The 14,244-nt window shown below is 49.6% G+C and overlaps 1 protein-coding gene and 1 pseudogene across 1 annotated transcript in view; both read right to left on the minus strand.

The window, feature by feature from the left end:
* LOC143644207 (neuroendocrine secretory protein 55-like) overlaps positions 1-2,459 on the minus strand; it is a 55,550-nt gene extending 53,091 nt beyond the window's left edge. Inside the window, exon 1 of the mRNA XM_077112873.1 lies at positions 1,266-2,459. Within this exon, the coding sequence (XP_076968988.1) occupies positions 1,308-2,042 (735 nt within the window). The 5' untranslated portion in view covers positions 2,043-2,459 and the 3' untranslated portion in view covers positions 1,266-1,307. The remainder of the gene's footprint in view (positions 1-1,265) is intronic.
* Positions 2,312-14,244, minus strand: part of LOC143680411 (N6-Methyl-AMP deaminase-like) — a 32,065-nt pseudogene continuing 20,132 nt past the window's right edge.

Below are 14,244 nucleotides of genomic sequence, written 5' to 3' on the forward strand. Positions count from 1 at the left end.
CGAGGAAAATGGGTTACCTGATTGCGACCAGTTTTTGTACTCGGTCATCAGAACAGGTTCCCCCCAGGTGAGATTCCAAACTTAGCTCCACCCGAACTGAAAATGGCCGGTAGTTGCGTGCAGCCTCTCCTCCCTGAGGCCGCCTAAGCCACCGGCTTCTGCACGCTCTCGACCACCGGCCCAAGGACTTGTGTCTGATCCAACCCCTTTTACCAGCTCCGCTAGTGCTGCGCTCTTTGGGGATGGACTGTAGGGTGCCCCAACTCTCCAGCCCGTGCCTTGTTCCGCTTTATCTTTCTCCTCGCGCGCTATCCCTTCGCGGGTCTCTTAGCTTTCTCTCGCGTCCCCCCTGGGGCAAACAGCCCCGGACCTCTCCAGCTCAGGGGCATCCAGCCCCGCTGTCCGAGCGGCTGCACCAAAAGGTGATGCCCCAACGTATCCAACTCCGCGTTGCCAACCCTGGTAGCCCGTAAAGGCACCCATTTAATCCCCCATACCTCATCTGCCTGCCCTTCAAGTGCGGGCGGCACTCAAGGAGCCCCTGGCCGGCCTCCAGCGGTAGGCTCTGGCGCGCATAGGCAGGTGCGCGCGCTCTTTGCAGAGGTCCCCGGCCCTCCGAGCGAACCAAGGCAGGCTGAGGCAGCCAGGACTGGCGCGCAGCGGCGGGAGTCACCGGTGCCGAGGTCCTGCGGTTGCCGGGACCCGGGCTACTGGCTCGGAGACTCTTTCTTAGGTGGGGCACTCACCGAGGCTTTGCCCAGAAATCGGCGGCCTCCGGAATTCTCGCCCAATCCCATTCTGATTACTTTTCGCACATTGCAACAGTGTCGCTACAGCGCGGCTACTCTCCCTTTGTGAAAGTTTGCGCGCATTCTGGACCGTGTTTCAGGCGCCCGCCGAGGCAGACTCTTTTAAGATAAAACAACTGACTTACCGGTGCCCTTCAGGTGTGCATCTCGAAACCTGGGGCGCGCCTAGAATTCAGTCACGCGTCTTGGGTACCAGCTTCGGAGACCTCAGGCTGTCTGTAGCGGGGCTCAGGGAGCGCCCCGCCGTCCAACAAGCCTATGGCCACCAGGGCACCCACCGGGGTGCCCTGGGGGAGATATGGGGTACCTTCTCCAGCACGCCCCAACCCCTTCCCTCCCAGGCTGGTTGACCCGCTCTCCTCCTTCCTTCCTAACCTTGCTTTACCTTCTCCCTCTCATACTCCCACCGCTCCCACACTGCCCTCAGGCTCCCCAATATAGCGATGGGCAACCAACCTGAATCAAAGAAAACAAGGAGAATCTGGACGGCGTCCTCCATTAGTGACGCCGGATGGGGATGGGCCCCTTTTTGGAAGGGGACTCCGGGGATGGGTCGCGTCGGGTGGGCTTCTTCTTTGGCTTGCAGCGGCGCTGCTGCTTCTTCTCCTGTTTGGGCTCCTCGGACTCTTCGGGGTCCCTCGGATCCTTGTCCTCAGGCTCGAGCTCCTCCCCCTCAGTGGGGTTCTGGGGCTCCTGAGTGCTGGGCTGCGTGCGACTAGGGGAGGCGTCGGGGCTCTGCAACTTTAGAGCGTGCAGACGCTCAGTGAGAGATTGGCCGAAGGTGGGGCGCTTGGGCACCACGGGGCCACGCTCGTCCTCGGGCTCGGTTTCAGGCTCAGTGGCTGGGGCGGTCTCGAGCTCGGTCTCGGACTCAATTTCGGACTCGGACTCGGTCTCGGTTTCGGTCTCGTAGTCGAACTCCTCCTCGTACTCGAGGCACTCGGGGAGGGACAGCTCAAGGTCGGCTTCTTCTTCGTGCTCGTGGTCAGATTCGGGGGGCTCGGGGAAAACCTGGGCGCTGGAGCGGTGGTGGGCGTTAAGGAAGCTCCGGCGCTGCTGGGCGGCAGCACGCTGCTGAGCCCGAGTGTTGGAGGTGGCAAGGGCGCGGAGGAGCGCGATGGAGCAGGAGAGCCAGAGAAGCGCGGTGGCAGCTCGGCGGCCTATGGGTGGGCACAGGTCGTTGTAATTGTGGCGAGCTCGGCGCCACTGCTGAGCCCGGGACCTCCGATCCATCCTTTTAGGCGCACGCCGAGAAGCCGACCTGACCTCTGGCTCTGCAGAGGAAGGCTCCGATGCGCATTGGCTGCCCAAGCTGAGAAAAGGTGCACCTCACCAGGTGAGATGCTAGATCCTGAGGTCCCAGATTCACCTCGGTGTGAGGAGAAAACAGCTACCTTCCCGACGACTTGGAAACTTCCCTAAGGTTCCAAGCCTTTGCCTGCCTCTGAGCAGAAAGAAGGGCTGAAAAAAGTATCTCCGCCTCGGGCTCCTCCAGCTAAGTCTCAGACTCTGCAGCCCAAGACTTGCGGGAGGTGCCTCCGCTGGTCCTCTCGCCTGGGAGAGGAGAGAGGAGACTGAGGCGAGGAGGACAGGGCGGAGAGCTCTGCAAAGTTGCGCGCCCGGACTTCTGCCGGGCATGTGCAGTAGGGAGGCGGGGGCTGCCTGGGCACCGGCTACGCGATGGCGCTAAGCGAGTAGTGCAGACCCTGGCGGGCCGGCAGGTGGCAGGAGGGAACCTTGTTTGAAATGATTTGGGTGCAGCTAGGGGCGGGGAACCTGGCGGGTGCCAACGAGAAAGCCAGCGAGCTAGCCACAGGTTAGAGGATTTGGGCAGCTGGGTACAGGTTCACCAGGGGTTCCAACCCCTTCCCTAGCTACTCCAGGGTTATCAATAAAAGGAGCAAAGCCTGGAAGCAACTAAAAACCAGATCGCCAAATTGCAACTGTTCAGGGGAATAAAGGGCTTGTTGGTGAGTATTAATGAGCCAGCCCCAGGCGTTTTCCAGGGCTTTAATAGTTTGAGGATGGTAACCTCAGGCAGTCATTAATCATGTAGCCACCTTTGGCAGATCTTGTTACAATGAGTATAATTAGAGAAGTTTCCAAAAAATATACACCCCATTCACAACTGGTCTCACTTGGTTAATTACCTCATGGGCAAATAAGCATCTTCTTTAAGAAGTGCTTGGCAGACCCACCATGAGCTCTATGGGAGAATAGGCACTGGACCACAGTTAGACTTTAATTAGTAGGGAGGCTGGTTAAGGGAAGCCATTTCTGCACACACTATCTTGCCCCCCCCCCCCCCCCCCCACAAATGATAGTACATACAGTCGGGTGTCTGCTCCTTTGAGGCTGTCATATGTGGTCAGTTATGGAGGAACTCTTACTCGACACCCCTTAAAGCTATTTCTTAAATTCTTTAATAGGTTTTCAACAAAGTTAATTCAGTCAACAAATATATATTGAGTTCCTACCAGGAGCCAAGCTCTATTGTGGGTACCAAAGGTAGAGCAGTGACAAAGAAAAATTCCTGCATTAATAATTTTTAGAATTCATCTGTTGCTAATTAGGACTAAATTACCAAGAATCCCTCTGTACCTACCAATATTTTTTACTCCAGCTTGAATTCTCCTGAGAAAACTGCTGGGTCCATCAGAGCAATAGGGTTAGGAGGTGACCAGCCACCTGTAGATCATGTTGTTGAACCCCACATGAAATATACCCTATGACCTCCTGGAGATGGAGCCCTGGAGTGATCCTTGCTTAGGAAAGGATAACGCTTTGGAAGTTCTTGTTCTATCTGTAACCTGACTGATCTTTTGGCTCATGTGTGTATGTCCTCCATCTTGTCATCACATGTTGAAGTAAGAAATGCCCCTTTTGCCATAGTGACAAGTCCAAAGGTGATACAACTCGAGAGTGAAACCATCTTCCAGAAACTCTGAGTGTGCCCATGAGGTTGCTGGGCTTGGGGCATGTCATGGTGGGTTTTTTCTTTCCTCATTGAGTCTGTATGAGGAAACTTAAAGAGGTTCTTCCTCTTAGATGTCTTCTACTTTCCCTTTGGAGGTTGTCCCCAGGCTATTCCCTCTTGGTGGCTGACCAGATGGCAATAAAACTTACTCATTATAGTGGACCTCATCCTTACACCTTGGCCTCTGCCCTAAAGTGGTCAAATGTGCAGTTAAGATTGAGGGTTGAACTTTTAGTTTCTGCATCTTGACTGTGGATGTTCTTGAATGTTCCTGACCTGGCTTCTTAGCTGTGACCACCTTACAGCTCATGTTCTGCCAGTTGGCCTGTAGCATTAAAGTACTGATTGATCTAATAAGGTGGGATTGATTTGGTACACCCCATAAAAGGAAAAACTCCGATGTTCCAGTCATGCCATTTTCTAACATTCTCCAGAGAGGTTGTGAAAGGATTTTGTTATCACAACCTCTTGGATGGCTCTAGTCACTGCATGGATATTAATATTACCAGAGGACACTGGACAGGGGTGTTTGGAGCTATTGATCTCAAGTCCTGACCTTTACCTCTCAGCCCCAACTGATGGGGGCCATTTCTAAAGATTCTATTCATGTTGACCCACCTGCTTTCTTTCTTTCCATTAACACAAACAACCTCCCACCCCACCCCCGCCATCTCCCTGGAAGTGTACGGAACATAAAGACGTCATTCAAGTGGATTTCAGGGCACAGCGGAAAAAAAAACCAGGGATATGTGGGTGCTGGTAAATGCCCTTTCAATAGAATCTAATACCAGCTGTCAGCAACAAGGTGGATTATGATTCTTTAGTGTACATAAGAAAGAACTTCGTTTTTCAGATGGAGTGCTTTATGCCTATAATGGAGATGGCAGTCCAGAGCTGATTCACTAATATAGATACATCGAGATTGCCTGCATTATTAAAAAAATGTACATTACATAATACATATTTTTGGACTAGATTCTGCATTAGTAATGCACTTTCTTTGCAAGATACATTTTAATCAGCAAACGAACATTTAAGAAAGCACTGCATTGTAGAGCCCCGGTCATGTAGAGTTGCAAATACATTTCAGTGTACATTCAGGCAGGCTCAGAGAAGAGTGAGGTAGCTTGCTGAAATACTGTTCCATCTCGCACTTAGTCCCGAGGTCGAGCAAATGGATCTGTGCAGAAACGCTCTTTAAAATGCATTACGTGCATGACTTTAAAAAGTGCTTGCTGCAGAGTGAATTTCAAAAAGGAGCAAGTGGGTGATGAACGACCTCAGGTTATTACTAGGCTAAGGAACAAGGGGCTCTCTCTGTCTGCGGTAAATAAAGAGAGGCCATATATTACCTTCAGGGCTCTGTGGGAGGGAGGCTCCTAAACCAGTTGGACAGGAAAGCACAGTTTCCAGTTCATTACAGTATCATACAATAAGGTTTTTATTTGGATGAGTTGTGAAGAAGATTGTCTTCAGAACCTTGTGGAAGAGGCTTACAGATTTATTTTATGTGGCTCTAGAGGCAAAATTAGAACCCATGGCAGGTTTCTGATGAGCTCAAGGAAGAATATTCTACCAATTAGGACTCTGAGATGGAATGGCTGTCAGGAGGTTGTGAGCTCTTTGTCAGAGAGGTGGTCAATGAAGGGACAGATGACCACATACTGGAGATGTTTTCCACAGGGCTTAAGTGCTGGGTAGAGTTGGAACTCAGTGACCACCAGCATTCTTTTCAACTCAGAGTCTGATTCCAGGAAAGGCATCTGTGGGATGTGGGAGAGGGGCTTGGAGCTCTGGATGGACAGAGTCTTTTGACTTTGCTTCTATTTTGGGAGTGTTTGAAAGCCCAAGTGGAAGGAATGTCTGGGTGGCAGTTTCAAGACATGGGCAGACGGGTGTGCATGGGTGGAACCAGCAGCTCATTGCAGAGCTTTCCCAACCAGCGTTGGGCACCAAGGCTCTCTGCTCCACAACTCACTTATTGAAGCAAAGAAGTTAGTCAAATCCCATCTATTAATTACATTTATCTCTTTGCCTTCCCTCCTGGAGCTGTCTCAGAAACTAAAAATGAAATTGGCTATTTAGCAATCATCCATCGAATCACTTCTGTCACTGAGACACTATTCTGGCATTGTAGGGAGGTAGAAGTAATGGAGGATGAATAACCCCTGCAGCCCACCAGTGTGCCCTTCAATGTGAAATGCCCCCAAATGCTAACAAAAAAACAGGGTGCCAAAGAGTGCAAAAGAGTAAGTTCCATAAACTTAAAAAATCAGATCAATAAAACAGGGTTGGGAAGTTTAGTAGCCATGATTAGAATCAGTGGTAGCGTTTATCCATTTCATCTCCTTTCTCACAGAGGTGAGTTTTAACGTGGTCTGATTTTGAGTTTTTCTTTGGATCTTTAAACATTCATGAAAAGATTGCTTTCAATCTACCTCTCCCTCTGTGCCTAGCATGTGCAAGGCTATGCTGGCTTCTCCGAGCGAGGTGAAGAGGAGTAGTCTGAAGAGGAGTAGTCAACCTTAGGAGAATTCTCCAAAGGTTGGCAGGCCATTGCCATGGGTCTCATGGGTAGCAACACGTTTTCCAAGATGGAATCTGAGATAAAAGACTGGTTCTGCTCTGCTCAGATGAGTGAGTATAATCACTCTTGAACATGTTTTTGGACAATCATTGGGAAGGACTATTTTTGGAGATGGAGAGCTTTACAAAGTTTCCTTTGGATAGAAATGAATTCAGGGAGTTTGACATGTTTCCCACCTCTCACTGTGGCAATCAGCCAGACTCAACCTCTCCGGGAGTTTGGCATTGGCCCCTCCCCCAAAGAGGTCTGGCTATAATACAAAAGCATTCGGCTCATTTCTCTAGGGTGCTATTTTGCTGTTACTCAGACTGCACTGATATCAGTTGGCTCTCACCAGTAGAAATGGTGAAAACCTGAGCTCCTGATTCTGATTTGGAGGGAATGCCATCTAGAGCTAAAAGCAAATGATCGGGGGAAATAATCATCTTTTTGGCATGGCTATATTCTATCCAGGCCATTGTTGAGAGTACAATACCATATTTATGTGTTCATTTTGAAAGTGAGATAGGATCAGAAATGCATAGCATTCCTGTGTACATAGATTGCTCAGAGTTGTCTTCTCAAGCATTGCCTTGCATTCTAGCAAGGTTCTGCCACCAGTGTAACATCTGCCTACCTATCTCTGCCATGGGAGGAGCAACTTCTAGGTCCGAGATTCAAATAGGAAGTGTTAGGAAGGCCCCTCCTGAGGAAAAGGGTGTGTGTGTGTGTGTGTGCGTGCGCGAGCACGCGCAGGTCCTTGGAGACAATGCCCCTACTCTCTGCTTCAGCCCCACCTTTAGCTTTCACATGGTTCCTATTTTCCTCCCTGGACATCTGATCAGTTGTTTGCTTTGTTCTGTAAAAATTGGGACTGGTTCTGTCTACCCAGTCCCACTGACCTTTTCTCCTTCTTTCTCATGGCTAGCTGAGACATCAGTGTTCAAAAATGCTCTCAGCCTGAATAGTCTTAGATGTCCAGTTCTGCCTTGCACAGCCTGTGACTAATGGCCTGGGACAAAGGACCACCCAATTGTCATGAATTCACTCTGACTTATGGTTTTGTCTTCATCCAGCTCTCCAGGTCATCCCACCTCTTCCTTCAGCCACCCAGCATTGACAGAGAGCTTCCGAGTTGTTTTCCTTTCATCCGCTGAGGTTCTGACTCAGCCCTTCAGACCCGGGGGAGGGAGTGAGTAACGAGCCCAGACAGGGGAGGGGTGTTATAGTTCAGGCACACACTCAGAGAAATCCTTGCAGCGTGAGCTCTTCAAAATATGATTAGACCAATTTTACATGTCTAGTCACTGAGGCTCGGATAGATTGGAACTATTTCTATATGTGCAAAGTGAAGTGGAGAATTGAGGCAATTATCTTCAGGCAAATGAATATGGGCTCTGTAATCAGTCCATCCTGATAACTGGGAGAAAATCGGCCTTATCCACTGTAGCATTGCATTGAGTTAAACAGGATTCTAAGGTATCTATTTGTTACTTTCCGTGGGCTTTGTTTTTCCACAAGGCAGTTCAGCCTAGTAAAGAATCCATCCTGTCCCATGCAGGTGTTAGAGTGCGTGGCTCCCTTAGGTGGCTGGAGGGTGATACCGTCTTAGCCCGTCAGGTCTGTGGGGAATCGAGTGGTATCAGTTGTGAATTGAGTGAGTACCATGGCAGGGTACATGCCAGCTGACCATGCCTCTGTTTACATTGGAGCCCAGCTCCTGGTTTCCACTCCAGTTTTTTCTTTATATCCCTTCTTCTTGTGTACCTGAGAATCCCAAGATGCTAGACGGATGATGTGTAAGTTCCTTTCTAAGTGAAGCACTGTAATTCCTAATAGGGCCCATGGTTAGAAATGCTTCTCACATGAAAAAAAAAAAAAACTTATTGAAGCTAGGAGGGTTGTGGGTCGGGTTTTATTGACATCAGAAACAAAAATTCTGTCTAGATGGGTAATGACTAATGGATCCCCCACCCCTGACCATTGTTTTGGCCAGAAATCATTGTAAGTTGGGAATTTTTCCCTTTCTTGGTCTAGAAATCCCCTCTTAAAACAGTGTTTCCTTCCCTCCCAGCACTAAACGGGGGGTGGGGGTTGTTACAACCAGTAAAACTATTTGCATGAAAAGTGGTTTGCCCAACCATGTTTCTTTCTGAAACGTTGCCTAAAGTTAAGGAAAAGAGCGGTCTCAGGAGAAAGAAAGGGCACTTTTTCAGGACCTTTCCTAAGGGTTCCTTATGGTGAGACCTGAGGTAGTGGTCCCTGGTTTTGGGGACCACTGGCTCAGCAATAGGGACTCCCATACCTTCTTGCCCCTGCAGCTGCTTAGGGAAGAGCCCCTGGGAGCACCCAGGATGCTGGTCTCAGTGCCCGGTTCTGTTGGTATGGCTCACTAGGGGTGTTGGTCTGGGGGATGGGGAGGGCCGCTTTAGGCAGAGACTAAACTGTCTGACCTCAAACATACCTTAGGAAACAGAAATTACAGTCCCTTAAAAATATCGAGAGTACCTTTGTTCAAACTTGTTATTCCCACACCTCTTTCCTGAGTTGTATCATAGCCCAATCCCCTAACAGTACTGAAAAATTTTTTTAAAGCAGCTCACTTTTTCTGTTTAAATAAATTTGGTCTTAAAAAGAAAATTATTGCACTGCTCTAAAAAAGATAACCAATATCAGTGGGTTTTAGTTCAATATTTTGAAAATGGGCTGGTCACAGTGGCTCAGCAGGCAAGAATGCTTGCCTGCCATGCCGGAGGACCCGGGTTCGATTCCCGGTGCCTGCCCATTTTAAAAAAAAAAAAAATTAAAAATACACATGATGTAAATGCAGTAACTATTGAAAATGTTTTCTTGGAAGATTCGCTTATGGGAAAGTGTTCGTTCTGGCGCCCACAGAACCTTCTTGAGCATCCTCAATACCTCTATGCCTCTTATACTCTCTTCTCCCCAACTACGACGAGGGGCTTAGGGAGTAACTCCAGGTCCTTTTACTGGCCCCTGGGAAACATGTTTTGCGAGGTAATCTTCCTATAATTCCTTGTGTGGCATATTCTTGACTGTCACCAACAAGTATTTATCACCAAAGGAGACAGATTAGATTTTGATCCCAGTATCTAGTGAGGCAATTCTTAGCAGAAGGCTGGGAGGAAGTATCTGGTTCCATCCAGCTGAAGCCTGTTGGGTTTCCACAGGAATAAATTGCTTGGGGCATATTTTATTTTCCCTGACATTTGCCTCCTAATAATAAGTCAACAGATGTAGTTCTCTTGATCTGCCTTTACCATGACATTTGCTGTCACTTTACATGATTATGATTGCAGCACAGCCAAGGAACAGCCTTATCAGTGTGGGGTTTAACCTGTGCCCTTGGCCTAGAGGCACACTGTCCCAGCTAAACAGAGAGTATGAGCTAAGACACTTCTTACTTCCTGCCGGCAAGTTCTGAAACCACGTTCTGGCCAAGAGGAGCCTCGCAGAACTGATCCACTCACCTTTTGGAGCCATGTTGGTTGAAAACTTATCGGGGAGTTGGTTAGAGGGTTGGTGGTTTTTCTTCTACCATGTTATGTTCTCTGTTGCTGAACTGCCAGAAAACACCCTGAGTTGCAAAGCCGTATTCATACATATAGTGTGTTACCCTTTTCATAAAGTTCAGCAAAAGAAGGCTAAGCCAGTACATATGAGAAAGCAAAAATGTTTTTGTTTTCTCATGTATGTTCTGTTTGGTTACCCCTGATGGTGAAGCAGTGCCGGGGAGAAGACATTCTAAGTAGCTGAGGTATCAGCTGTGCTCTTTCTGGGATTAGAGTGGAGGTTCATAGGGGTTCATGAGAGTATTTTACAATTACAAATAACAAAAGAAATATGTAATCAGACTGTCTCCATGGGTCGGTGGACTGGGACAGTTCAAACAAATCCATCACCTCTGGGTGAGGTCCTGCCAAGGGAGCCAGTGCTGACCTACCTGGCCAGAACCTCATTCATCTCCTTTTTGTACAATTCAAGAAGTGCTCAGAGCAGGTCCTAGCACGCAGTAGGCCCTCAATAAATATTGACTGACTTTTTTTTTCCCCATGCGTTTTAAAAAGAATGTAGTTGTAGAAATTTCCAGGCATACCAGGGCAGGGACTAGTCCAAGGATCCTAGAGTACAGCTTCCTTAACCATCAGCTTCCACTACTCTGATTTCTTCTATCACCCCCATCATTTCTCTGTAGTATTTCAAAACCAGTCCCAGAAATCATGTATTTTTTTATTTTGACAACATTTTTTGACTTACATGAATTCTTCCAATCTGGATTTGTTGCTCAGTAGCACTGAACATCCCACTCATCTTGGAGTTCTTCTGGGGTGTAAGTTGTCCTTCCCCTTCTCTTCTTGATGAAGTATTTATTCATTCCACGAATATTTGCTCGATCACAGTTTTGTGCCAGGTGCTGTGCTAGACCTGGGAAGTGAGGCCAAGAAGAGAAAAGCTGGCCCCTGACCCCACAGCAGTGGGCAGCTGGTTGACCTGAGGGCCTTCGCTAAGCTGCAGGCTGAAGGCATTGTGAGGGGGGTAGGCCCTAGCTCCTGTGAGCCACAGTAATCTCTGAAAGCCACCAGCCATCCTGTGGGCCCAGACCCCTAAATTGATTGTTGGAGCTTCGCCCATTTCCCAAAGCCAAGCAGGCACCTTTTCAGTAGGCAGCAACCAGGCAGATCTTGGTCTGCTCCTTCTAAAAGAATGCACTTCTGGAATGTACAGAGCCCAAATTAGTGTGCTGTTGGTTGTCACTGTCCGAATGGAAAGATCTGGCAGTGGCCAGCTGCTGGGCCTCTTTGCCACATATTAATAGTAGGGCCATGGGGCTGGCAGGGTGGGGAGCCAGGGAGAGGGGAAGGACAGCTGGGGTGGACACCACACCATGCTCCAGGCATGTGCTCCTTGTTCATGGGCACTGGAGGCCCTTACCCTGCCCTGCTGCTCAAGAGCCCCCTGAGCCATGCCTGTCTCCTCCTTGTAGGGTCAGGAATGGGCTTAAGCTGGCAATGCACTTGACAGAGGAGCCAAATTAAGGTTAGCGTGACTGGAAGAGAGGTTTCCAGTGGCCCCGGTGTACTTAGTCAGCTTACTTCTGTACGGGAAGCACAGGCACGTGGGGGCCGAAGGAAGGAGTGGTATTTAAGCAGCTGGAGGTATTGAGTTCTATATGCCAGGGTTGAACAGATATTTTTAAATGTCACAGGCCAAATGGAAACTTCAGTTGGCAGCAGATTGGAGGGGCAGGGGGATTTGGAGGATGTCCATAGCTGTGTCTGGATATGGTCAGGATCGCTGGGAGGGATTAGCACCTGGGGAAGAAGTCCAGCCTGTGAAGTACAAGTGGAAAGATGGGGTGGCGGGAAGGGTCATCTGACTCAGCAGGCGCCAGGGGCGGGTGGCAGAGAGGGGGCAGGTGAGCGATCTCAGCAGGTGCTAGGGCAGAGGTGGATGGCAATGGACAGAAGTGCCCTGGACAAGGCTAGAAGACAGAGGCCAGGCTTCCCTCTCTGGTGAGAGCAGACTGAGCCCCCCACTCAGAGACATGGGTTGAAGGAGAGACCTGTGGTTAAGCACAGAAAGGACTGAGTACCAACCTCAAGGTCCAGTTCCTACCCACTGGTACCTTGGGGCACCTTATTTGTCAGCTCAGGCCCAGTGTCCACATGTGATGAGCTCAGGGTGTCTGGGAGGGTTAAACAAGACAAGGAACACCTGACACAAAGGAAAGAACTACTAAATGGTAGCTTTTGGATGAATAGTAAACATTAATATTTCAAACACCACCATTATGGAGCAGAGGCTGCAAATTATACCCCTAGGCCCAAGCCTACCCAGAGGCACACAATATTTCAACCACAGAATATTTTCTTTTGTATCTGAATTGTGGGAGCTGCCAACATGTAGAAATTGGAAGATTTTAGAGAAAACTTTAGACATTTTTTCACTGCTCTTGGCCTTTCGGAAGCTCTGGCCAGCTTGGGCCATGGTCTGCCTTTCTATGGGCAGCGTAGGCGAGGGGCGGCCACCCCCTGTTGGTGGACAGCAAACCTGCCACCGAGCCTGGGTGGCCATCTGGCCCCTTCACTCAGCTCAGAGCTGGGCCTGGCCTCATTAGGCATTTGCACTTGCTCTCCCTGCTGCAAAGTGGAGCTATTATTATCTTAGAAGGAATGAGGGTCACCAGATTTAGGCAGGTGGCTGGCTGGGGCCTCCTTGACTTTGCCGTGACATTGGTCCAGCCGACCTGGGTTCACAGATGAGCACTGAGTGGCCCAGCCTGGGAAGGGCCAGGCAGAGAGAGGGGAACAGTGAGCCTTCCCCGGCCCCGGCCAGCTCAGGGTGCCCATGCAGCTGCCCGTTCTCCTCCCTGGGGCCCCTTAGTAACCTGAACAGAAACACAACCCAGATAGGGCGGTTACTATGGGGACGCCCACATCTGCGTCTCTGGGCTGCCTGTGGCCTTGACTGGCAGGGGGTGGGGGTTGAGTGGTACTGGGGGTACTTAGGAAGGCTCTGAGGAGGCCAAGGGCCTTCTGAAAGCGAGGCCTTGCCTTGTAGCACAAGGACAGGAAGGGAGGAAAAGGGTCTGGGGTGGGGCACAGGCCCTCGTGGGGCTCTTGGTTGGGCATCAGGCAGCCCCTGAGTTAATTCCTATTCCTATTCGAAATTTCCCGTTTCCTCTATGGTTCAGAGTTCTCTCTTGTTCGTTCCGTTCCTTGGGAAGAACTTATGGCAGCAGTGACAAAATCTAGACCATCTACATGAAGGCTGAGTAGATAACCTTTCCTCTTTTGGAAAGTTTTTTCCTGTGGACTACAAGGAAGATGTTTGGGTAAACTTTTCATGCACAGCCTGCTTCAGATTTAGTCTCCTTGGCAGAAGGACGTCTTCTCTCCTATTGCTGGACTTGTGCACTCTTTATTCATGGTGTCTCTGTGGTACCTGCTCTGTCCTAAGCATTAATGAAATATGTTAATTCATTTACCTCTCACCCTATGGAGAGACTGAGGCATATAGAGATCAAATACCTTTCTCTGGGCCACACAGCTAGAGCGTGGAAGCATCTGGATTTGATCTCAAGCTGATCAAGCCCCAAAGCCACCTTCTACATACTTTCTGGTAAGATGAAAGGGAAAGTGCCCCCAGGTGGTATTTGGGCCCAGCTGGGAGCCTGCCATGTAGCAATGTGGCCACAGAGCACACCAGCCCAGGGGGGCAGCAGGTGGTTAACCCCAGGGCCAAAAGGAGCTGGACTGAGAATGAAGCAAAGCAGGAAGCTGGGTGGTTGCAGGAAGTGAGCTGGGGAGAGCAGTGGTGGGTGAGGAGGTGAGAATTTGTTTTATTGGTTGTTATTCCAAGGGTAGTGAGAAGCATTGGTGGGTTCTAAGTAGGGAAGTGCTGTGATCCAAATGCACTTTTCTAAGCTTTCCTCAGGCTACTGGATTCAGAAAGGATTATTGAGGCAGGAGAAGCAACAGGGAGACCAATTGGTCCAGGCAAGGCAGTGGACCTGTGCATGGCAACAGAGGAGGGTGCATCTAGGATGTGTCTGGAAGGTGGGCAGCACTTGTCATTGGAAGCATGTGGGTGTGGAGAGGGAGGGAGAAAGGGGTTAGAGGTGACTTCAGTTGGATTGGGGGTTAAGCTCTGTTGGTGTCCTCCTGAGGTCGTATAGTCTGGAGAGGCATTTTCCTTGGGACCTCTTCCTTGACTGTGTAGAGAAGGGTCTCTTGTACTTTTGGAATCTTCCTCAGCCATTTGGGGCTCAGCTTGTAGCCCAGCCTGGCTCTTTGCAACCTGGAAAACAGACACGGCTCCATGTGAGGCAGCTGGGAGAGCTGTCCTGGGCAGAGGTTGCATTTAGGAAG

The sequence above is a fragment of the Tamandua tetradactyla genome, chromosome 1, assembly GCF_023851605.1.
Source record: "Tamandua tetradactyla isolate mTamTet1 chromosome 1, mTamTet1.pri, whole genome shotgun sequence".
Classification (NCBI taxonomy): Eukaryota; Metazoa; Chordata; class Mammalia; order Pilosa; family Myrmecophagidae; genus Tamandua; species Tamandua tetradactyla.